The sequence below is a fragment of the Pleurodeles waltl genome, chromosome 7, assembly GCF_031143425.1.
Source record: "Pleurodeles waltl isolate 20211129_DDA chromosome 7, aPleWal1.hap1.20221129, whole genome shotgun sequence".
NCBI classification, from domain to species: domain Eukaryota; kingdom Metazoa; phylum Chordata; class Amphibia; order Caudata; family Salamandridae; genus Pleurodeles; species Pleurodeles waltl.
In genome coordinates this window covers 1,545,195,333-1,545,219,473 of record NC_090446.1, presented here as the reverse complement: position 1 = coordinate 1,545,219,473, position 24,141 = coordinate 1,545,195,333, and the positions used below count along the sequence as shown (strand labels likewise).

General features: G+C 47.7%; 1 protein-coding gene across 2 annotated transcripts in view; it reads left to right on the top strand.

Moving 5' to 3' along the window:
* The window catches only part of LOC138246676 (carcinoembryonic antigen-related cell adhesion molecule 6-like), a 167,489-nt gene that overhangs the window by 51,270 nt on the left and 92,078 nt on the right, over positions 1-24,141 (top strand). For both annotated transcript variants that reach the window (XM_069201434.1, XM_069201435.1), the window contains exon 2: positions 5,869-6,219. In XM_069201434.1, coding sequence (XP_069057535.1) covers positions 5,869-6,219 — 351 coding nt within the window. The remainder of the gene's footprint in view (positions 1-5,868; positions 6,220-24,141) is intronic.

Below are 24,141 nucleotides of genomic sequence, written 5' to 3'. Positions count from 1 at the left end.
ACATAGCACGTTATATTTACTTAAGATAACTGGTGAACTTTAGGATTTTTGGGGATTAAAACATTAGGTTGTCACTGACATTGTCACCTGACTACTTTTTTCAGTGATTTTCTATGGTTTAGTAAGGTAATATTTTATTGCTATTCTTAAAGCCAACCTCATGCTTCACACAGCCTTTGGTCCTGTATGGTGTGGGGCTGGTTGTGGTGCCTGGCAAGTTTAAAAAAAAATTATTTTGGTCATCCCGATGCCCACCTGGGACACCCAGATCTTTTTTTTGGGGGGGGGGGGCTGCGGCCGAGACCTATGGTCATCATGGCCCCTCTTGCTCCCCTTCCAGTCCACATCAAAGTTGCCAGCGAGAGCCGGCAATACTTTTTTTAATAAGTACTGGGGAAGGGTGCAAATGCCCCCCTTTCTTAGCCTTCAGGGCGATAAGAGCCCCATTCCTGGGTGCATTTGTGTTTTTAAGGAAAGGGAATGCAGGCCCCCTACCCAAAGATTTATAGGCCCTGAGGACTTTTAATCTTTAATTAAGGGGAGATGGACAAGCAGCTCTGCTCCCTGACCCTTTATGGGTTTCCAGGGCTGCATTATCTTTCAAGGGGAGGGGGTGCGCAACCCACAACCCGGAGCCTCTATGCACCCCAGGTATCCCATCACAGAGCCTTTTATTTTTAAAGGGGAGCCAGGGAGCTATTTACCCCTTGGGCCATCTTGCTACCACAGGCACAAGGCTACCAGCAACATGGAGAATAGTGTTGCTGGCAGTCAGCCCAGACATCGGAGACGTAGTCCCCTGTCCTGAAGTTAAAAAGTAAAAAATGTATAAAGAAGGCAGAATAGGAATATCCTGACACCCCCTAGGTCCTGTGGGGTACCAGGAGGGAGCCCCCATTGGCCAAAAATAGAAACATCAGCTGTTTGTGCTGTGATCCCACATCACTCCTGCAGGAGTATGCAAAAACAAATAGAAAAAAATGGGGTCTCCCCATTTTTAAAAATATTTTCGGAGGGTGCGTGAGTGAGGGTCCCCTCCCCAAGCCGATTCTTGTCCTCGGGGCCCAATGCCCAGGGGCCAACTCTCACAAAAAGAAGAGGGTGGAGCAGAGCCTCCCTCCCCAAACCTTTCCCATTCCGTGGGCCCATTTGCATATTAGATGACGGGGGCACGCACCCACCTTCCCTAAGCCTTAAAAGGCTCTGAGGGCTCCATCCCCAGAGGGACTGATTGCTCTAAAAATGGGAGAGTGCCACACAGCACCCTTCTCTGAGCCTTAAGAGCCCTCTAAGATTCACCTCCCGGGGCCGGCTCAATTACTCTGGCCACACCTGACTGAAGCATTTTTTAATCTCCTGCCAGGTGGAAGCAAGCATGCCTTCCCTGACTGCAGCAACACAAGCAGGGAAAACAAGTCTGGTCCCAGCTGGCAGGAGATATAAACATGCAGCCTTCTGGGTAAGAGCAGACGTCTGTTTCCCCGCCCGCAGTCGTGCGGGCAGGGAAACAGATAATGCTCCTGCTTGGAGCGAGCAAGCAAAGACATCTACAATATGCGAGGTGCTGGCTGAGGAGACCCAACTTGCTGGTTGTTGGGTGCCATGGGCTGGCCCAGGAGATGGTGTCCCTGGGCCACAATAGACAAAACCCCACTTAATTATGGTAACTGACCCAGGATATGGGTCCCCGGGGCTTTTAAGGCTCAGGGAGGAGGGCCATGTGTCCCCCTCCTCATTTAATTAAAATATGGCCCAAGGAACTGGGGTGCCCAGGTAGATTTGGGCTTGGGGAGGAAGAGTCATGTGCCTCTGTCAAACAATAATAAGGTATTTGACCCCGGGGGATGTGGTCCCCAAGTCTCTTAAGGTTCGGGATCTGGGCGATGTACAGCCTCCATTGTAATTAAAATATGGCCTTAAGAGATGGGGTTCTTGGGCAGTCTTAAGGATCAGGAAGGGGTGCCATGCAGCCTCCTCACCTATAATAAAAATATGGCAACAGGGGATGGGGTCCTCTGGCACATTTGGACTTAAAGATGGGGGACAATGTCCACCACCTCTGATGTGAGAGTATTTGTCCCTCTGGGTTGGGTCCCCAAGGTGTCTTCAGGCTTGGGGAAGGGAGGGGGACAAGCACCCATTCCCTATAAAAAAGTATTTATTTGGGGGATTCGAGTCACCGGGACCCATTCGGGCTGGGGGGGCATGACCCCTCTCTTAATGTTGATGTATTTGACAGTAGAGGATGTTTTCCTTGGGGGCTCTTAAGGTTTAGGGAGGGGGATCATAAGGCCACCTATCCAAATAATATATTTTTAGGCTCCATGGGATGGGGCTGTTGGGGCCAAGAGTTGCTTGGGGTTGTTTGATTGCCAAAGCCATGATGGGGGTTAGTGTACGATAACTAAAAATGATCTAATGTTAAAGAAAAGCACAAAAAAAACCTAGATATTCAGTGAACTATACCAAAGTTTAAAGTGACATTCTAGTGAAGTGTGATAGAAAGATCTGATTTTGTTTAAAAAAAAACCTTAGAAATTCACTGGAAAAAAAAAGGTTAAAGTGACAACATATGTCAGTGACAACATAATGTTTTGAAGAAAAAAAACACAGAAATTCACTGTCACCATTTGGCAGAGCTAACTATAACCTGTGTCCCCCCCTGCACAGCTTGTGACCTCACATGTTACATCACTCATGACATGTTCCATGACATCGTGCCATGAGTGTTCCATGACATCAGTGATGACATGTCTAATGTCTCACTGCTGCACCCCCCTGAGGTGTTTCAGTACCAGGTGCTGGCACCATGGTACCTGCAACCAAACTTTTCATTCAACTTTTGCTTCCCTGGGTACCCTGCGGGTGGCTGGCATCAGGTTGCCCAAGGGAGTTGGACCTATGCTGAAGTTGATGATCCAAATACACAGAAATTCACTGAAAACGCATACATTAAAATAGAACTGTACTTAGGTAAGGTAATAACATTTTAGATAATGTTAAAAATATCTCCAGAAATTCACTGAAAAAACGAGAGTTAAACTGATGGTATAGTTAGGTGTTGAAATAAGATAAGAAACGATGTTTAAAAACAGAAAAACACTAAAATGTGCTAGTTGTAGTTTAGATGTCGTCAGTGATATAGTCAATGGTGTCATTTGAGAAGTTTTTAGTGTTTCATAAACCTACAATGCACTCCCATGGAACTGCTCTGTGGTTTGTTGTAACAGCACTGCATGATATATACCTGTGGAATAATGCCAGTGTGGAGATCTCTATACCTCCTCTAATTCTCGCATGTAATACATTTTGAGTAACATATTAATTCTGATCCCTGTACAAAGTGGAGTTTCACAAATGCAATTTTTCCCCTGACAACTGTTCGGCAAAAAACTAGTAAAATGTATTTGTGAAAAAAGAGCCAGAAATAAAGGGAAATACCCATTCCATATCTTATTCCTCATTCATTTTTCTGAGAAATTCAGGATAAGAGGTAACTCCACACCTGGCGAATGCCCTGCCCTGGATGTAAGTACAAGCGCTGCGGAGGGACCGTCACCTCAAGGCACAGAATAAAACCTGAGAGCTCGTGTCCGCGAGTGTTGGGAATGAGAAATGGCGCCTAAACCGAGGGCTCTTTGCATCAAAGTCTGATCTCTGGGTCCCCCTGTTCGGTTCCTGCAGGTCTGACTTGCTGATAAGTAACGAATAAACTTCCCCATTACCGGGTGCGCTAAACTCTGCCCAAGCGGAATTCCAACACCTGCAAATAGGGTTTTGCCTAAAGTTTTGAACAATCCTGCCCACTCATAATTCTGTGACCCTGGGGTAACGAATTGAATAGTATTTTTTTTTAGATGTGTCAAGTGTTTGTTCAGCAACAAAAGAAAACAAAAACGCGATGAATGGGGCATGTGAATTCATCTCAGGTCATTTATGTTTGTATTGTGTCCACCCACTGTGCGACCTCAGACAGGAACCAGCCATAGGCGCATCAGCCTTGGTCCTGCTCAGTAGGAAGAGTCCAGCTGGACCTGCAAAGCCAGGTCCCCTCTGAGACAAGATGCGACCAACACCAACCTCTTCCAGGCCATCTGGGCCTCCATGGGCGGGTGCAGCTCGGTTCCAGGGGTACAAAGAACAGGGGGCCTTGGGTATCACACTGAGGAAAGGTTTAAAGTGATGTTAACCTCAACCACTGGTAATGTCTCAGGGTTGCCTTTTAATTCATCTGTGTGCGCCCACCACGGGCAGTCATAGATATCTTGGCGCTAGGACAATAAAAGCAGAGGGATAAAAAAGGGGAAGAAGAAAAGAGGAAGCATCCAGGTCAGCCTTCTGACAAAGCACGTGACAAAGAGAACAGAGAATACACCCTGGGAGTTTGGGAGCACATTCCTCAGGGAGTTGTGATGAGCTGAGCGCTGGCAGTGAGGTGATGAGTCTGCTCCAAAGAACACTGTTCAGCTTATTTGCTACTTTTCGATGCAGGACAACACTGAAAGTCACTTTGCTGCGCTGCCCTGCATCAAAAGAAAAGGGCAGGAATGCATCATATGTACAAGATACAGCGCATTCCGGCCCTCTTCCCCTGCGGGGGCACACATTCACTGCTTAGCACCAATGCAGGCACCCTTGCAGCATGGGGGAAGTGTGTCTGCAATGCAGGGATGATTGTTTTTGTGCAGGAAGGGATCTCGCACCAAAACAATCAATGGAGGTGGTCTCCTCCTTCTATGTGCCGCAGAATGCTGCACACATGGAAAGAGGACAAAACAAAGAGAAGTAAAGCTATTTCTCCTCTTTACGCCTCCCCTGGGAGTAGGTGGATTTTGACACATTCCCAGGTTTATAAAGTTTGTAAATTTAGGAATGTGTGAATATCCAGGGTGTTGTGTGGGAACACCCAAAGCAACGCACATGGAACGCCTTTCTGACAGAGAGTAAGGCAATGCAAAGCCACGCAAAGTGGCTTTGTGTGGCCTCCTACATGTGGGTCTGCAGCCTGTGGCGCCGGTGTGTCACACAAAGTGATGGAGCTCAAGCGGCTTGTAAGTATGCCCGTCTGTGCATAAAGCAGAGAGCTGTGAACTGTTTCATTGGGCGGCAGGGGACATGTGTGGTAAATAGCACCCCTTAGTGCAGCCAACTTCTAGTGCGTAAGTCACTCCTTGTCTCAGTTCACACTAACAAGGCTGGTGGAAAGCTGGCGCTGTGGCAGTGGTTTGTTTATCTGTCCCAGTGGTCGCTGGTGGTGGCCCAGCACTGATCTATGGGGCGGGGCTTATAGTTCAGCATCTGACTCCGACCCAGCGCCAGAGAGGAGTCCGAAAGGGGACCAGGAAGGGGGTGAGAGAAAGGAACAGTGACAAAGGGTGAAATGCGCCAAGAAGAGTGGGGTAAAGGGGCAGGGAGTGTAGGTGGTGGAAGAAAGAGGCGTGAGGTGAGCTCAAGTCTGCGCAGCCCTGATATACATCAACCAGGCTTTCGGCAGAAACACTTTGGCGCCCGCACTTATGTTTGAAAAATAGTGACTGAGGCTGCAGATACTTATAGGAAAGGTCTGCAACGGCAGAGGCTTAAACAGAGGCCCTGTGACCAGGAGGACAAGGTGCATGGAGACGACCTCACAGCGCTACAATGCAGACCACAGACCAGACCTTTCCTGACACTGCACGCCCACGTCCTCTCTCTGGTGATCACTTGTACCCCTGTACCCTCAGACCACACCCTATGAACCTCCTCCCCTCTGGGGACACCCTCAGGCTGTCTGTGAACTTGTTATATTCTTAAGGTTCATCATGGTGACCAGCTGTGGCTGCCACTCTCGGAAGCCTCTAATGCTGTGGTTCTCCTGTTCTCTTCCAGTCTTGATGACGTCATTGCTCCGGTGGTCAGCGGCGCAGCTGTCAGTCTCTCCAGATGTGGTGACCGCGGCGGTGGGGGAGACCGTCACCCTGTCTGTGGGGTACAGAGGACGGTTACAGTACTTTATCTGGTACAGGGGTGGAAAGGCAAACGCAAATGAAAGCATCCTGAATGTCTTTGGCAGCGGCCCTCCTACCCCTGGTCCTAGATACACCGGCAGAGAGACAGCGCTCCCGGACGGGTCCCTGCGGATCAGAGATGTGCAGGTGAATTACACCGGGAGCTACACCGTGCAGATGAACACAGACCTAGGGGGGCTGCAGGACCCCACGGTACAGCTCAGAGTCTACGGTAAGTGACCAGTATCTTCTTTCTAACCTCTGGGTTATTAGACTTTCCAGGGGTGACAGCACGGAAGGTATTTTTGACAAAAGATGTTTTCAGCTCTCACGTGTTACACAGCACAACCTGTCCAGTTCCACACAGACCTATCTCAATATAGGGCGGGCTCAGAGCCACCCAGTGCCTGCCACTGGTTGGCTTTCATGTCACTCTCTCATATGCTGACTCTTTATTAGTCAGTTTCTGTGGCCTTTTCGTTCCTTTTCTTTGGAATGTCCCACCCCTGGTGCATTGCTTCATTACTAGTGTCCTTCCATTGCTTCCTTTTCAGGCACTACTTTTTTCGTCTTGCTTAGGCACTCCATGATGGTGCATATGTTCTCCAGCTCTTCCTTTCTGAACTCCTCTCCCCCTTCTGCCCTGACCCACATGTCCTTCTCCCACACCCTCCTCCATGCTGCACTCACTCTAGAGTGCTTCCGCTCCACTGTTACTTCTCCCTCCCCTTTTCTGCCCCTCTCATCCTCCCGTTGCTGCCCTGTCTCCCCCTCCCGCCTCCCGTCGCTGACCCCTCCAAACATCTACGGTCTTTTTAAAAAGTATTTTTTCATTTTTTGCAGAGGACCAAGCAGAAAGTTGCCACCGGCCACCCGCCTTACATGCACTTTTGCACCACTTCTATTTTTTATTTTCATTTACTCATCCATCTTGGATAAGTAAATAAAACAAATGTCTCCAAGATCATTTCGTAGGCAAGCATGCATAACAGAGAAGCAATACCTATTGGCTTTGACAATGCTTGTTTGCAAGTGGAGAGACTCAGTCTGAAGCTTACATAGAACCAGTTAGCTTTCCCCTGGTATTCCCAGGAAGGGAGAGCTCAGTGCCAGAACTCCCTCACTGACCCCTCCCCAGGTACCCACAGAACTGTGTACTGAACAAAATCCACTCACCAATTTTTCACTGTCGACACCCACACATTTAAGCCTCTCGCTCACTTTCACTGACCACATAACCTAAGTCCAGTTAACCTCACACAAACCATACCCCACCCAAGGAGGGAACACCATCCCTCAGATTAAACTTATCAACACTTTCAGGCAGGTTTCATCGCAAACGTGACACAAACCAGCACAAAATGTTCTGATGTTGGGATTTACTTTCAAATGCAAATCCTGATTTGCATTGGAAAGTTGCATAAAGTAACACAGAATAGCACTACTGTGCATTAAGGGGGGTGTTCCATGAGTGGCATAAGGACGCTCCCATGCAACCCCCCCAAGGGTTCTGACGCAGCTCTACTAACATAGGAAGACAGAGATCTGTTCCAAAACTTTCCGGAGTTTCCAGAGTTTTCTCAAAAAATTTAAAACTTTGTATATATGTTCCACTGTACGGCAGACATACAAAGTAGAGAAAACATTAAAGCATATTTTTGGTACTAGAAAGGTCCCCTTCATATTGCAACGAAGCATGCACCAGCACTGGGAGAGAGAAATGCAATACACCTCATCCTTGTAGATATGACACAGTATTTGGATTCTTCAGCTACGCAATGCACAGCAGCAACGTGTCTTTATCAATTCTCTAGGTTTTGGCACAACAGGTCTGGTATGGACTAGTAAATCTCTAATGTTTTGAGTTCTTTTGAAAGCAAAAAGTCAAAAACTTAAAGAGCGGAACTATCCCAACTCTGTTATAAAACAGGCTAAGAAGAGAACTAAGAATATCCCAAGGGATACATTGCTAGCCACCAATGTCCGAGAACCACAAACCAGACTGACATGTGTCACTACCTTTACTCCTCTGAGTAAACGTTTCAAGAAGGTCATTTTGAGACACTGGAGTATCCTGAACAGTTCGGGAGAATCCCTAGAACGACCTCTTTTTGCTTTCAAAAGAACTCAAAACATTAGAGATTTACTAGTCCATACCAGACCTGTTGTGCCAAAACCTAGAGAATTGATAAAGACACGTTGGCTGGGGGTCAGAGGACATCATCCTTGTGGTGGGTGTAATGTTTGCTCACTTACCACTACCACCCAAGAATTAGATTTGGGAGAACCCTATACCTGGCAGTTAAGGATACATACCAATTGCCGTACTAAGAATTGTATCTACATGATCACTTGCCCGTGTAAACTACGATACATAGGGATGACCACTAGGATGATCAAGATTCGGATAAATGAACATCGCAGTACTATTAGATGTCAGAGGTCCTCCACAAAATTGACAAAACATTACATTGATTTACATCACACCCCTAATGATCTCAGATGGGTTATACTTGAGACCATCAGAGACCAAAGAGAATCCACAAACCGCCTTTTTGAAAAAGAGCAACGTTGGGTCTATCGACTTAAGACACATATTATAGGACTTAATGATGACATACCATGGACAGACTTTGTGCATCGATCATGATTAAGGAATCTCTTGACCAGGTTTAAGTACACTCACTACTGGTTGTGGCTATTCCATCTCTTTCCATAGATTTTATGCTTATTTAAGTCTGAGCAATTTGCCTCTTAATCCCATTCTTTTTCCGACACATATATTTGAGCCTTAGTTCTGTGTCTTTTAAATTGGTTTTCTGTAACACTAAGATGGCCGACCCCCTTCTTCCTTTTTTTGGGGCTTACATGTTGGAGTCCCTCTTTAATTTCTATCCCACTGCTGGACCTAACACAAGATGGCCGCGATTTTTGTCCTCTTTCCATGCTGAGGCTTGAAGATATATAGCCCAGCCTACCGGGTGCTCTTTCCTATTCCAGGAACACCGAGACGGGGCAGGTGATGCCGCAAACTTCGGACAGGTCCCAAGTAAGTGGATGGTAATATTGTTGGGTGTTTAGATGGGAATCCTTAGGATCATTTCACGTTACTTTGGGAAAAGGCAGTTATATACCCTTTGATTTGGTCCTTTGTTGTTTACACGCATTTCCCACCACGAACACTCGTGTTTAGACACCGCCGCTGCATACTTGGCTACAGCGTTTTTGAGCACGTTATATATATTTATACATATATGTGTCTATGACATTCCTTATATATGCTGTTAACATCTGCAATCAGCACACCACGTATTTTACGTTTATTTGATGTTTTCTCAGCTAAGTGAACTTTAAAAACCTGGTCAGTCGGAATATGTGTAACATCCTGCTACATTTGATTATGGGACACTTGAATGTTTGGCAAACGCTATATCCCTCAACTTCCCGGTATTACTGTTTTTGTCTTTCTCCCTAAATACAATCTGATAATTGAACTCACGCATTTAGCTCAGTAGGACCTCCGTTACTTGGTGCTTTACCTGATGCGGCCCATCCACTAGTATGAGGAGGGTAAGCATTTATTTCATCATTATTTTCACATTGATTTACACGTTGATCCACAGTGGGCATACTTCACCTATGTGTGGATTTGCACAGAGCACATTGCTGTTGATATTGTGCATGTGAATAATGTGTTGTTCTTTTTGTTTGTTATTCTTCTCATTTCAGGTCCCTGCATTGTACTAATATTCCTTAGTATAGGTTATATTTACACATAGGATTAGGTAGTTTAGGTCCTGAAGAATCGCGTTAGATCCATAGGACATCAATAGCGAGAAACATGTTGACCTTCTGGTGAATCGTACAGGGGATCCTGTGCGTACAATTCCTAACCTCAAATTGAGTGAGGAAGTGAATAATTTTTTGGGGAGCGTAGACCTTGTTCTTTTCTCTCCCCGCTCTTTGGTTTTAATCATGACAGTGGTTGGATTATTTAATAAAATTTGCCTAACCTCTAGTTATTTTTAAATAGAATTTTTCCAATCCTATACCCTATTCTTTCTAAACCGGGCATATATCTCAAAAGATCTCCGGCAAAGAGCCCCCCTTGAGGGGCCCGTCAGGCATTGCAGCGCCGGCCTGACGTGGAGCAAAGCCCGAGGATGAAGCATGTCACCTTTGGTGAGTGAGGGCTCTTGTTCCAAAATAATTAATTTTCCAGGGACCTGGCTTTCTTCCTTCTTTCTTCTCTCTTTTTTACGATCTTTTCCTTAGATCAGGACCCAATGTGGTTCTCCTGATTATACTTACGTTGTGGAACTGTGTATACCTTGTTTTTGTACACGATTCAAGAATATCCCCTGAGGAGAACTGACGATGCCAACATAGCCAATTCTTGTCTTTGCCCTCCTTGAGCAGTTAGATTGGACTCTTTCTTTTACAATGGACCACTGCTGGTTTACACATTGATGAGCCTTGTTCCTATGGCACAAACAAGCAAAGTAATGATGGAATACAATGAGCTTAGAGTAAAACACAGTTAGTCACAAAGATTCAAGAATATGCATCCAATACTTCTGTGATAGCTATGCCTACAAGCCAGACTCAAGCAATCAATCAATCAATCAAGCAGTTATTTGTTGAGCGCGCTACTTAACTTTAGGAAAGTACCATTTTGCCTGGCATGTTACCCCCATTTTTACAAGTATGTCAGTTTGTTTTTGCCTGTCTCACTGGGATCCTGCTAGCCAGGACCCCAGTACTCATAGTTTGTGGCCTGTATGTGTAATCCTGTGTAGTGACTAACTGTGTCACTGAGGCTCTGCTAATCAGAACCTCAGTGCTTATGCTCTCCCTGCCTTTGAAATGGTCACTGTAGGCTAGCGACCACTTTTACCAATTTCAATTGACACACTGGAACACCCTTATAATTCCCTAGTATATGGTGCTTAGGTACCCAGGGAATTGGGGTTCCAGGAGATCCCTATAGGCTGCAGCATTTATTTTGCCACCCATAGGGAGCTCAGACAAATCTTACACAGGCCTACCAGTGCAGCCTGAGTGAAATAACGTCCACCTTATTTCAAAGCCATTTACCACTGCACTTAAGTAACTTATAAGTCACCTATATGTCTAACCTTCACTTGATGAAGGTTAGGTGCAAAGTTACTAAGCGTGAGGGCACCCTGGCACTAGCCAAGCTGCCCCCACATAGTTCAGGGCAATTTTTCCGGACTTTGTGAGTGCGGGGACATAATTACACGCGTGCACTACATATAGGTCAATATATATATATGTAGCTTCACAATGGTAACTCTGAATATGGCCATGTAACATGTCTAAGATCAAGGAATTGTTCCCCCATGCCAACTCTGGTATTGGGGTGCCAATCCCATGCATCCCGGGGCTCCACAATGGACCCCGGATTCTGCAAACCAGCTCACTGGGGTTTTCTCTGCAGCTACCGCTGCTGCCAACCCACAAACAGGCTTCTGCCTTCCTGGGGTCTGGGCAGCTCAGTCCCAGGAAGGGAGAACAAAGAATTTCCTCTGAGAGAGGGTGTTACACCCTCTCCCTTTGGAAATAGGTGTTGAGGGCTGGGGAGGAGTAGCTTCCCCCAGCCTCTGGAAATGCTTTGAAGGGCACATATGGTGGCCTTCTTGCATAACCAAGTCTAATAAAGTTCAGGGATCGCCAAACCCCTGCTCTGGCGCGAAACTGGACAAAGGAAAGGGGAGTGACCACTCCCCTCTCCATCACCACCCCAGGGGTGGTGACCAGAGCTCCTCCAGTGTGTCCCAGACCTCTGCCATCTTGAATCCAGAGGTGTGAGGGCACAATGGAGACCTCTGAGTGGCCAGTGCCAGCAGGTGATGTCAGAGACTCCTCCTGATAGGTGCTTACCTCTCTAGGTGGCCAATCCTCCTCTCAGGGCTACTTAGGGTCTCTCCTGTGGGCTATTCCTCAAATAACGAATGCAAGAGCTCACCAGAGTTCCTCTGCATCTCCCTCTTCGACTTCTGCCAAGGATCGACTGCTGACTGCTCCAGGACGCCTGCAAAACTGCAACAAAGTAGCAAGAAGACTACCAGCGACATTGTAACGCCTAATCCTGCCGGCTTTCTTGACTGTTTGAAGAAATCTCCTGTGGGTTGACAGAGTCTTCCCCCTGCTACCGCAGGCACCAAACTTCTGCTTCGGCGGTCCTCTGGGTCCCCTCTCCTCGTAACGTGCGTGGTCCCTGGAACACAAGTGCTGCATCCAAGTGATCCTGACAGTCCAGTGGTCCATCTGTCCAAATTTGGTGGAGGTAAGTCCTTGCCTCCCCTCACCAGACAGTAATCCTGTGTACTGTGTGAACTGCAGCTGCTAGGGCTTCTGTGCAGTTTTGCAAGGATTCCTTCATGCACAGCCCACCCCAGGTCCCCGGCACTCCGTCCTGCATTGCTCAACTCGCTGAGTTGACCACCGGCTTTGTGGGACCCTCCTTTGTAGTGTTGAGACGGCAGCCTTGCTCAGTTTACTTGAACCTGTGTTCAAGTACTTCTGCGGGTGCTGCCTTCTTGTACGTGGGCTCTCTGTATTGCTGAGGGCCCCCTATGTCTCCGCTTCCAAGTGGCGTCTTCCTGGTCCTTCCTGGGCCCAGGCAGCACCCTTTTTCTTCAACCACGACTTTTGCAGCTAGCAAGGCTTGTTTGCAGTTTTTCTCCAAGGAATCAACTCTGCATGCTTCAGCACACCGTGGGACATCTTCTGTGCAAAGGAGAAGGTCCCGGCACCTTCTGTTGTTGCGAAACTTCAGCTTCTTCCACCCAGAGGCAGCTATTTTGCACCTTTATCTGGGGTTTAGTGGGCTCCTGCCCCCCCGGACACTTTTGTGACTCAAGGACTTGGTCCCCTTCCTTTACAGGTCCTCAGCTCCAGGAATCCGTCTTCAGTGCTTTGCAGTCAATTGTGGTCTTTGCAGAATCTCCTATCCCGGTTTTAGTGTCTTTCTGGGGAAGTAGGGTCGGTTTACTCCTACTTTTCAGGGTCTTGGGGTGGGGTATCTTGGACACCCTTAGTGTTTTCTTACACTCCCAGTGACCCTCTACACACTACACTAGGCCAGGGTCCCTAAGTGGTTCGCATTCAACTTTCTTAGTATGTGGTTTGTGTTGTCCCTAGGCCTATTGCATCCTATTGTATTCTACAGTGGTTGCACTACTTTTCTAACTGTTTAATTACCTGATTTTGGTTTGTGTGTATATTTTGTGTATTTTACTTACCTCCTAAGGGAGTATATCCTCTGATATTTTTGGCACATTTCACTAAAATAAAGTACCTTTAATTTTAGTAACTCTGAGTATTGTGATTCTTATGATATAGGGCTACATGATATAAGTGGTATAGTAGGAGCTTTGCGTGTCTCCTAGTTCAGCCTAAGCTGCTCTGCTATAGCTACTTCTATCAGCCTAAGCTGCTAGAATACTACTATTCTACCAATAAGTGATAACTGGACCTGGCCCCTAGGTGTAAGTACAATCAGGTAACCACTATAAGCGAGGCCAGTCTCCTACATTGGTAGCAGCAGTGGGATAAGTACTTGTAACTGCTTTACCACTTTGTCATTGGTGCTTTTCATAAGAAAAACATATTCCACATACTTCAGAATATACACATTTAACCTAAACAGTTTAACTTTCTTTCTAAAAACTTTGTAAAAAATTTCTAAAACGTTTTCAAAAGTTTTCAAAAGTTTTCAAAAGTTTTCTCTTGTCTTTAAAAGTTTCTCAAACTGTTTTCTCTCTATCTTAAACTCTTTCTTACAACTATGTCTGTGGTAGAGACCACCCCCACATTTGTCCAGGCAAATTATGGTATTTTAAACTTTAAAAGTTTGAGGGGTTTCTGCATAGAAAGAGGTTTAAGTATGGGTAAGCACCCTACCAAATATCTTCTCCTTAGCCTTCTCCTAGAAAGTGACCAGAACTAGTCTGACCCATCCCAGGATCAGTAGGTAGAGGAGGGGGGTACCCAGCGAGAATCAGGGGAGGGCCCTGAGGACTGTGGGGAGGGTTCCTCCAAAGACCTGTCACCTGACAAACCACCTAGTGATACTGGTAGTGGGAGGGGGGTCACACACTGGTAGGGCACCTTTCACTCCAAAAGTCCAGGTAACCAGGATTCAGATAGTCAGAGACAGGTCCACTTCTGCACATTCCCATATTTCCTCTGTGTCTCAGGATTCCCAAGCCTCCCACCCTGAGGATAACACCCTAGACAGGGAACTCAGAAAGCTGAGGTTGGAAGAGGTCAGACTGAAGCTGAGACAGCAGCAGTTGGCCTTAGACAGAGAATCTCTAGATGTAGAGAGGGAGAGACAGAAGTTGGGGTTAGTTCCCCATGGTGGCAGCAGCAGTGTTATTGATAGTAATCCTGTAGGAGGATAAGATTCTAGGAACCTGCACAAAATTGTCCCTCCTTACAAGGAGGGGGATGACATCAACAAGTAGTTTGCTGCACTTGAGAGGGCCTGTATGGAACATTTGGTCCCTCAAAGGCAGTGGGCTGCTGTCTTGTGGTTATCATTCACTGGAAAGGGCAGGGATAGGCTCCTTACTATCAGGGATAGGCTCCTTACTATCAGAGAAAGAGATGCCAATAACTACAAAGTTTTGAAGGATGCACTCTTAGGTGGATTTGTCTTAACCACTGAACAATACAGGATAAAGTTTGGAGATACCAGAAAAGAGTCCTCTCAAGACTGGACAGACTTTGTAGACTGTTCAGTGAAGGCCTTGGAAGGGTGGTTACATGGCAGTAGAGTTTGTGGTAACAAGAATGGCAAGAAGAAGGATGGTAAGTCTTCTGACAAGGGTGGGGACAAAGATAAAAACATTCTGAGTTTTCATCAGGCACACAAAAATGCTCTGGGGGATGTGGGTCCAAATCCTCTTCTAACAATCATAAGAAGCCATGGTGTTATTTATGTAAGAGTAAAGGCCACTGTGCAAGTGATTCCACTTGTCCAAAGAAAACACCAAGGCTCCCACTACCACAACCACAACCCCAACCCCAACCCCAACCCCAACTGCGTCCTCTAGTGTCCCTAGTAATAGCAGTGGTGATGGAAAGTCCACTACAAACAGCCAATCAAAGGGTGTAGCTGGGCTCATCATTAGTAATGTAGTTGGGGTTGGTCTTGTTAGGGAGACCACAGAGGCTGCTTTAGTCTCTGATGGTGGCATTGACTTTGCCACCTTGGTTGCTTTTCTTCTTAATATGGGCAAGTACAAACAACTTCCCCTAATAAATGGTGTTGAGGTTGAGGCCTACAGGGACACAGGTGCCAGTGTCACTATGGGGATTGAGAAACTGGTTCACCCTGATCAACACCTACTTGGTCAGCAGTACCAAGTGACTGATGCTCATAACAACACGCTTAGCCACCACATGGCTGTTGTGAATCTCAACTGTGGGGGGGTACTGGTCCAAAGAAAGTTGTGGTAGCCACTGATTTACCTGTGGATTGCTTACTAGGCAATGATTTGGAGACATCAGCTTGGGCTGAAGTGGAGTTGGAGGCTCATGCAGCAATGCTGGGCATTCCAGCGCATATCTTTGCTCTCACAAGGGCTCTGGCCCAGAAGCAAAGAGGGTAGGGAAGCTTGGATCCTGGAACAATGGACCAAGTGCTTCCAAAGGCTAGGGGTAGGAAGGATAAATCCTTTCCCACTATCTCTCCCGCTCCAGAAGATTCCCCTTTTGAGGAAAAGGAGCTGCCAGGAGATTGGTTATCCCTTTGCAGTATAGATAGTTTCTTCTGACCTTGGCACACAATATTCCTTTGGCTGGGCATTTGGGCCAGGGTAAAACTTGGGACAGACTTGTTCCATTGCTTCACTGGCCTCACATGTCAGAGGACACTAAGGAGTTTTGTCGCTCCTGTGTGACCTGCCAAGCCAGTGGCAAAACTGGTGGCACACTTAAGGCCCCCTTAATTCCACTCCCAGTGGTTGGGGTGCCCTTTGAAAGGGTATGGGTTGACATAGTTTGCCCCCTTGGCCCTCCAACAGCTTCAGGCAATAGGTTTATCCTTGTGGTAGTGGACCATGCCACTAGGTATCCTGAAGCAATTTCCTTAAGGACCACTACAGCTTCTGCAGTGGCAAAAGCCCTCCTGGGAATCTTTTCCAGAGTGGGTTTCCCTAAGGAAGTGGTGTCAGACAGAGGTAGTAACTCCATGTCTGCATACCTCAAAGCTATGTGGAAGGAGTGTGGTGTAACATACAAGTTCACTACTCCTTATCATCCACAGACAAATGTTCTGTTTGAGAGATTTAATAAAACTCTCAAAGGCATGATCATGGGACTCCCTGAAAAACTCAGAAGGAGATGGGATGTCCTCTTGCCATGCCTCCTTTTTGCTTATAGGGAGGTACCCCAAAAAGGAGTAGGCTTTAGCCCCATTCAACTCCTCTTTGGGCACCCTGTAAGAGGTCCCCTTTCTCTTGTGAAGGAGGGTTGGGAACAACCTTTAAAAGCTCCAAAGCAAGACATTGTGGACTATGTACTTGGCCTAAGACCCAGAATGGCTGAGTACATGAAAAATGCCAGTAAAAACCTTCAGGCCAGCCAAGAGCTCCAAAAGCAATGGCATGACCAGAAGGCTGTCCTAACCCAGTACCACCCAGGGCAGAATGTGTGGGTATTGGAGCCTGTGGCCCCAAGAGCACTCCAGGACAAATGGAGTGGACCCCATCTAATTGCTGAAAAGAAAGGTGAGATCACCTATTTGGTAGACCTGGGCACTGCCAGGAGTCCCCTTAGGTTGCTCCATGTCAAGCGCCTCAAACCTTACTATGACAGGGCCGACTTAACCCTGCTCATGGCCTCTGATGAGGGACAGCAAGAAGAAAATTACCCTCTCCCTGACCTCTTCTCCACCACTGAAGCTGATGGCTTAGTGGAGGGAGTGGTGCTTGCAGATTGCCTTACTGCTGAGCAGAAGGACAACTGTATAAATCTCCTAGGCCAATTCTCTGACCTCTTCTCACTGATCCCAGGTACAACTACCTGGTGTGAGCACACAATCAACATTGGAGACAGCTTGCCTGTCAAAAGTAAGATTTATAGGCAGCCTAACCATGTCAGGGACTGCATAAAACAAGAGGTTTAGAAAATGTTAGATCTGGGACTGATTGAGCCTTCTGAAAGCCCATGGGCTAGCCCAGTGGTGGGGGCGTGGCTGGGTGCCATGACGGTAGCAGGCATCCTGTGAGGCTCCCGTCCTTCTCTCCCCGTCCCGGGAGATCCTGACCTGCATGGGCCCTACAAACCAGCTGGCAGTGGAGTGTCCAGCGGCAGTGCTGCAGGCGCGCTTTTAGCCCCAGGGACCGGCTTTTGAGGCAGATATTTCGAACGGCGCGGAGCCGCGAGTGATCCAAGATGGCGGCGCCATTTTTGCCACTGCGCTGAAACCTCGCTGACGTGGCAGAGATCGCGCGGATGACCCGGCTCCAAAGCGGTGAGTTCAGGGACCGCCAGAGCCTCAGGATCGGCCGGGGGGAACGGCGCAGGGGCAGCAGGACGCCCAGGGACTTGCTGAGCCCAAATCTGAGGAGCGCAACCAAACCTGAAAAGCCCCTACTTTGATTTGATCTGAACCCAAATGGAACAAAGGCCAGGGGGACACAAACTGAGTTGAACGGAGTGTAAAGGCCGCATTCCAAGCGGCGTCCAACTGAGGGAACCCCAGCTATAGCTTCGACCATCTGGTAAATACTTTGAAAACTTACGATAAGAGGTGCACAAAAGACCTAACCCCTTCGGAGATACGAGGGGAAAGTCACTAGAACTATTAAGACCCGGCACCCCTCCCAGGGGTGCATCTTCCTCCAGGAAAGGAAAGTAAAAGAGGAAGGAAAGCGGCCCTGTTGATGACTGTGGGAGAGATCGAGCGGGGCAGAACTGAAGCCCCATTGGAGCAGAACGACCCCTAGAATGAAATACTGAACACCTGAGCGGTGAGTTAGGACGAAAATTGGTGGAGACCACTGCTAGGCGCTTGGGAAGAAGGAAGGGGCTATAAGGAGAGAAACAATCCCGTAAACAGAACAAGCCTGACCCCTTATGTGAAAGGGCTCCCACTGATCTGGAACAGAACCTAACACAGTGTCTATCTTGAAAAATGAACAGGATGGGTAGGACGGGCAAGAAAAAAGAACTAGAAACAAAAAGTGGACCCTCCCGAGAAAGATGGCAGATCTCGGAGATCTATTAGATCCCACTCCAGAGGGGAGGGGAGGAGACCCCACTCTTCAAGATGTCCTACAAGCTATCTTGGCATCCCGGGTCGCGCTGGAAGGGAAAATCGACGCGCTGGCCTCTGATTTTACGGTACTCAGGAATGATCATTGTCGCCTGGCTGAGAGAGTGAATGCCACAGACAAACAACTTGAGGAACTACGGCCCGAGATCAAAGACAACATCAAAACAACGTGGCAAATGGAAAAAAGGATCCAAATACTAGAACTATGTGCAGAAGACGCAGAAAACCGTTCTCGCCGGAACAATATTCGGGTGATTGAATTACCTGAGCAGGCAAAAAAAACTAACTTGGTGGAGTTTCTTGAGCGCTGGCTGAGAGAGGAGGTGGCTGAGAATCGTTTATCCCCCTTCTTTGCAATTGAGAGAGCACATTGAGTCCTGGCTCGCCCCCCCTCCGGGGGCCCCACCACAACCAATAATAGCTCAATTGCTTCACTACAGGGATCGAGACTTCATACTGAACCAGAGCAGGAAGAGAGGAGACAACACAATAGATAACCAAGTAGTCCGCATCTTCCCAGACTTCTCCAAAGAGGTACAGAAACAAAGAGCTTCCTTTAGGGATGCCAAACAGAGACTCCGCAAAATGGGGATTCAATATGGAATGATGTTCCCGGCCAGACTGAGAGTGGTGACCAAAGCGGGCATACAGCCGAAGAAACCTGGCAATGGATTGACACACAATCCCAGGAAGAACAATTACAGAGCTCTGGGACCTCCCAGTCAGAACGGCGGAAGAAAGTCAACCGCAGTAGAACCAGCAGAATGGGTAGCCCATCTCCATCCGAAATATTGAAGGAGAGACAAAAAGTGATGGAGGCAGCTGTCTCCTTTGGGAGCCCAGACCCGGACTCCTATAAACCGACGCAAGAGGAACCCGAATTGTCAGGATCTGAGCTAGAACCGGATCTATCACGCTCGCTGGATAAAGTTGGCCCCAGTGTGACAGCTGGCACATCAGACTGCATCATTTGAGGAGACGCTGTCTGAACCAGATTATTGAAAATAGCAAGGCCCAAAATTGAGAGGATGTTACAGCCAATGAGACGTCGAAGAGCTAATCTGAGATCATCTCTGGGCCCTACTGTATAACAATAACTGAACATGCAGAAAAACAGGAACAATGTTGATCCAGTATACTACCTGCCCCGGGACGGGGAGATGGTGTCGCAGTGGACCTTAGATTTGAGATAAGAGCACTCCCCCCTATTTGACACATTGGATTATAGCTTATCTTTGGTTTGGGCGAGAGACGTTCCTACTTTTGTCCTGGGGATGGGGAGTTGGGCTGTTATAAAAAATAATCATATTTACAACGGAGGGGAATTCAGATAGCAATGCTTCAGGAAACACACTAGACCCAAGCAGAGGGGAAGGCATTGCAAAAGAGATGGCGAGGTCAGGCATACTTTACCTCCTTTTCTGCATTTGCGAGGGGAACACTAATTTGGATTTGTGCGGGGGTCCCATTCCAGATGTTAGATAGCCTAGTAGAACCTGAGGGTAGATTTGTAGCAGTCAGGGGCAGACTGGAAGGTAATGACCTGGCACTAATTAACGTATATGTGCCCAACACAGACCAGGGAGAATTATTCGCAAACATATCAGGCTCACTGGCCCCTTACTTGCAAGCCTTGGTCATACTGGGTGGGGGGGACTTTAATTGTGTGGGGGACCCTACCCTGGACAGATCACATCCACCACTACATGATTCACCACTGGTGAGAACGGCCCGTTCATTCATGACCTGGCAAAAGAACTGGGGGCTGATTGACGCTTGGCGCAGATTACACCCCAACGAAAGAGATTATTCTTTCTACTCCCAGTTACATGAATTGCATGTTAGATTAGATACATTCCTCTGCACCCCAGATGTATACCCCCAAATATACCATACCGAATACTTAACCCGCACTATTTCCGATCACAATCTCCTGCTATTATCAATGAAATGGGGGTCTCATATCCCCAGCATATCGACTTGGAGACTAAAACCTGAAACTCTCGAAGACCCACTCTTCCGAGAAGAGTTACGGCAGCACATTACTCAGTTTTTTAAAGACAATGATGCAACTGGTGTTGACCCTTTGAACTAATGGGACGCTTTTGAAGTGGTGGCCGGGGGAAATGCATAGCAGGTGCGCTAGGCGTGCGTAAAACTTTACTAGGAGACAGAACGAGCTGAGGACAAACTGAGGGAGGCTGAGAAACGCCGGCCTGAGAACCCACACCTACAGAAAACAATTTTGGAACTTAGGGCAGAAGTAGCAGACAGCACAGAACACCTCCGATGTTTCGACTATAGAAGTTATATTGCTCCGTTACATGGGGAGAGAGATAAGGCGGGCCGTCTACTTGCATGGGTAGTATCAAAATCCCTTAGGTCCCCAGCCATAATGGATTTAACCACGGAACAGGGGGGTCATATATATGGACAGGAACAAGTCAACAAGCGCTTTACATCCTTTTACGAAGAACTATACAAGACTAGAACCAGTCACCCCTCGGAGGTCATAATGGGATACCTATCTGGGCTACACCTGAACTCATTGCCACCAGAGGCTCTGGAGCAACTGGATGGGCCCATAACACAATCAGAAATTAGAGAAGCTATTAAAAGCCTGGCTAGAGGGAAAACCCCGGTGACAGATGGCCTCCCTATAGAGTTCTACGCCACCTATACAGACATTCTTACACCACGACTAGAAAGCCTATATAAAACTGCTAAAAAACAGGGTGAACTACCAACAAAGGCTCGGGAAGCAATTATAATTCCCCTCCTCAAACCATGTAAAAATGCTACAGCGGTAAGGGCATACAGACCATTATCCATGTTAAACCTTGACTACAAAGTTCTCAGTAAAATATTGGCAATCAGACTCCTCCCATACATGACCACATTGATACATCCAGATCAGGCAGGCTTCATCCCAGGGCGTAACACTGCCAACAACATCCGCAGACTACTAGCCATGATGAGAGATCAATCAGCCAGAGCCTCCCCCACCGGAATATTGGCAGTAGATAATGAGAAAGCGTTTGATAGTTAGAATTTGGAGTTTCTTTACAAAGTGATGACACACCTCAAAATAGGTCCTGGTTATATCTCCTGGGTGAAACTCTCATACACTAAGCCCATGGCAAGAGTGCGTACAGGACGGACAATATCCAGGAGTTATGTGGTCGAAAGAGAAACTAGGCAGGGCTGCCCCCTATCCCCACTTCTATTTGACCTGGCAATGGAACCCCTAGCAGCAGCGGCTAGGATAGGAGGAGGGGGATCGGGAATAATTGAAGGAGGCGAGAGGCATCGTATAGCCTTATATGCTGATGACCTCTTAATATTCCTAGAGGATGTCCAGAGAGATCTGCCAGAGGCACGCTGCATGTTAGCCAGGTTTGAAAGATGCTCATGTCTGAAAGTAAACTGGGACAAAACCAGCCTATTCCCGCTGGGAGGACCCCGGGCACCTTCACCAAACTTAGAGCAAGTCAGATGGATCCCGAATGGACTCTCATATTTGGGAGTAAAAATTTACCATGATGCACAAGACATTCTGGAGGGCAACATTGGCAGCTCCATTCGTTCTATAAAGGCATGTATGGCCTTTTGTCAGACTTTACCATCATCAGTAGCAGGGAGGATAGCAGTCCTCAAAATGATAGTACTCCCGAGACTGTTTTACCATTTCACACTACTGCCAATCTTGTTCCCGAGAGTAATCTTTAAAGAACTAGAAACAATGACAACTTCATTCATATGGGGAGAGGGCAGGAGAAGAGTAGCCCTCTCTAAACTCCAGCGTCAGACCACAGACGGCGGCCTAGCAGTACCCGATTTTGATTCTTATTATATGGAGGCTCAGCTTCAGTGGTTAGCGCAATGGAGGTCAAGCAGAGAGGAAGAGGGGACAGTGGTGAGGGCGTTTACACCCCACGAGCCCAGATTGTTAGAAATCTTGTTGAGAACCCCTGGGAATAGTAAACTAGACACTCCTGAATTGGAGGTTCTGGTGCGGTGCTGCAAAACTTTCCTACGAAGAATCAGGGTGAGGTTCCCTTATTCCCCGGAGCTCCCTATTATGTCACCATGGGTACTCCCGCGTTGGGACTCATGGAATGACCTTAAATATTGGGCTGAGGCTGGGATCCTTACAGCAGGTGAATTGTTCAAAGACGGGGAATTGAAGCCCTTTGAGGCCCTCAGGGTGGAATTTGGGATACCGGGGGGACACTTCCTGCTACATGGAGCATTAGTAGCTTCCATCCATAGACATTGGCAGACAAGAGGAGGGGAACCCACAACCCAGGCAGTATGCACTTATCTGGCCTCTGCCACCGGCAAACACAAAGCAGTTTTGACCCTTTATGGCCTATTGCAGGCAGATAAAATGATCCCCCTGACCCTACTTAAACAAACTTGGGACAAAGATCTAAACCAAGACATTCCACAGGAAAAGTGGGAGGGACTCCCTGGAGCGACACGAAATGCACTCCGCAGAAGCTCATGAGGGAGTGAATGGGGGCGGGATAAGGGTGGGAAGTTAATGTGTGGTTTTATGTTAACCTTATTGTGTATGAATACCGAATTGACAGTCACTGGGGACTCTTGTCCTACTTGCTAATTGTGTAATATCGAATAGTTGTCGACTGTATGTTTGGAATGAAAACCTAAAATCACAATAAAATATGGTTTTAAAAAAATGGTCTAGCCCAGTGGTGCAGTTCACGCAGTACACAGGATTACTGTCTGGCAAGGGGTGGCAAGGACTTACCTCCACTAAATTTGGACAGATGGACCACTGGACTTTTGGAGTCACTTGAATCCAGCACCTTACTTCCAGGGACCATGCTTGTCATGATGAGAGGGGACCCAGAGGACCGGTGAAGCAGAAGTTTGGTTCCTGCGGTAGCAGGGGGATGGCTCCGTCAACCCACGGGAGATTTCTTCTTGGCTTCCAGTGCAGGGTGAAGGCAGACAGCCCCCAAAGCATGCACGACCAGGAAACAGTTGAGAAAGCCAGCAGGATTAGGCGCTACAATGTCCCTGGTAGTCTTCTTGCTACTTTGTTGCAGTTTTGCAGGCGTCCTGGAGCAGTCAGCAGTCGATGAGGTAAATGCAGAGGAACTCTGGAGAGCTCTTGCATTTGTTATCTGAAGAGAAGCCCACAGGAGAGACCCTAAATAGCCCTCAGAGGAGGATTGGCCACCTGGTCAGGTAAGCACCTATCAGGAGGGGTCTCTGACGTCACCTGCTGGCACTGGCCACTCAGAGGTGTCCATTGTGCCCTCACACCTCTGCATCTAAGATGGCAGAGGTCTGAGACACACTGGAGGAGCTCTGGGCATCTCCCCTTGGGAGGTGCTGGTCAGGGGAGTGGTCACTCCCCTTTCCTTTGTCCAGTTTCGCGCCAGAGCAGGGCTGGGGGGATCCCTGAACCAGTGTAGACTGGCTTATGCAAGGAGGGCACCATCTGTGCCCTTCAAAGAATTTCCAGAGGCCAGGAGAGGCTACTCCTCTCAGGCCACTTACACCTATTTCCAGAGGGAGAGGGTGTAACACCCTCTCTCAGAGGAAATCCTTTGTTCTGCCTTCCTGGGACTGGGCTGCCCAGGCCCCAGGGGGGCAGAAACCTGTCTGAGGGGTTGGCAGCAGCGGTAGCTGCAGAGAAAACCCCAGAGAGTTATTTTGGCAGTACCCGGGCTCTATGATGGAGCCCCGGGGATGCATGGAATTGTCCCCCAAATACCAGAATGGTATTGGGGTGACAATTCCATGATCCTAGACATGTTACATGGCCATGTTCGGAGTTATCATGGTGACGCTACATATAGGTATTGA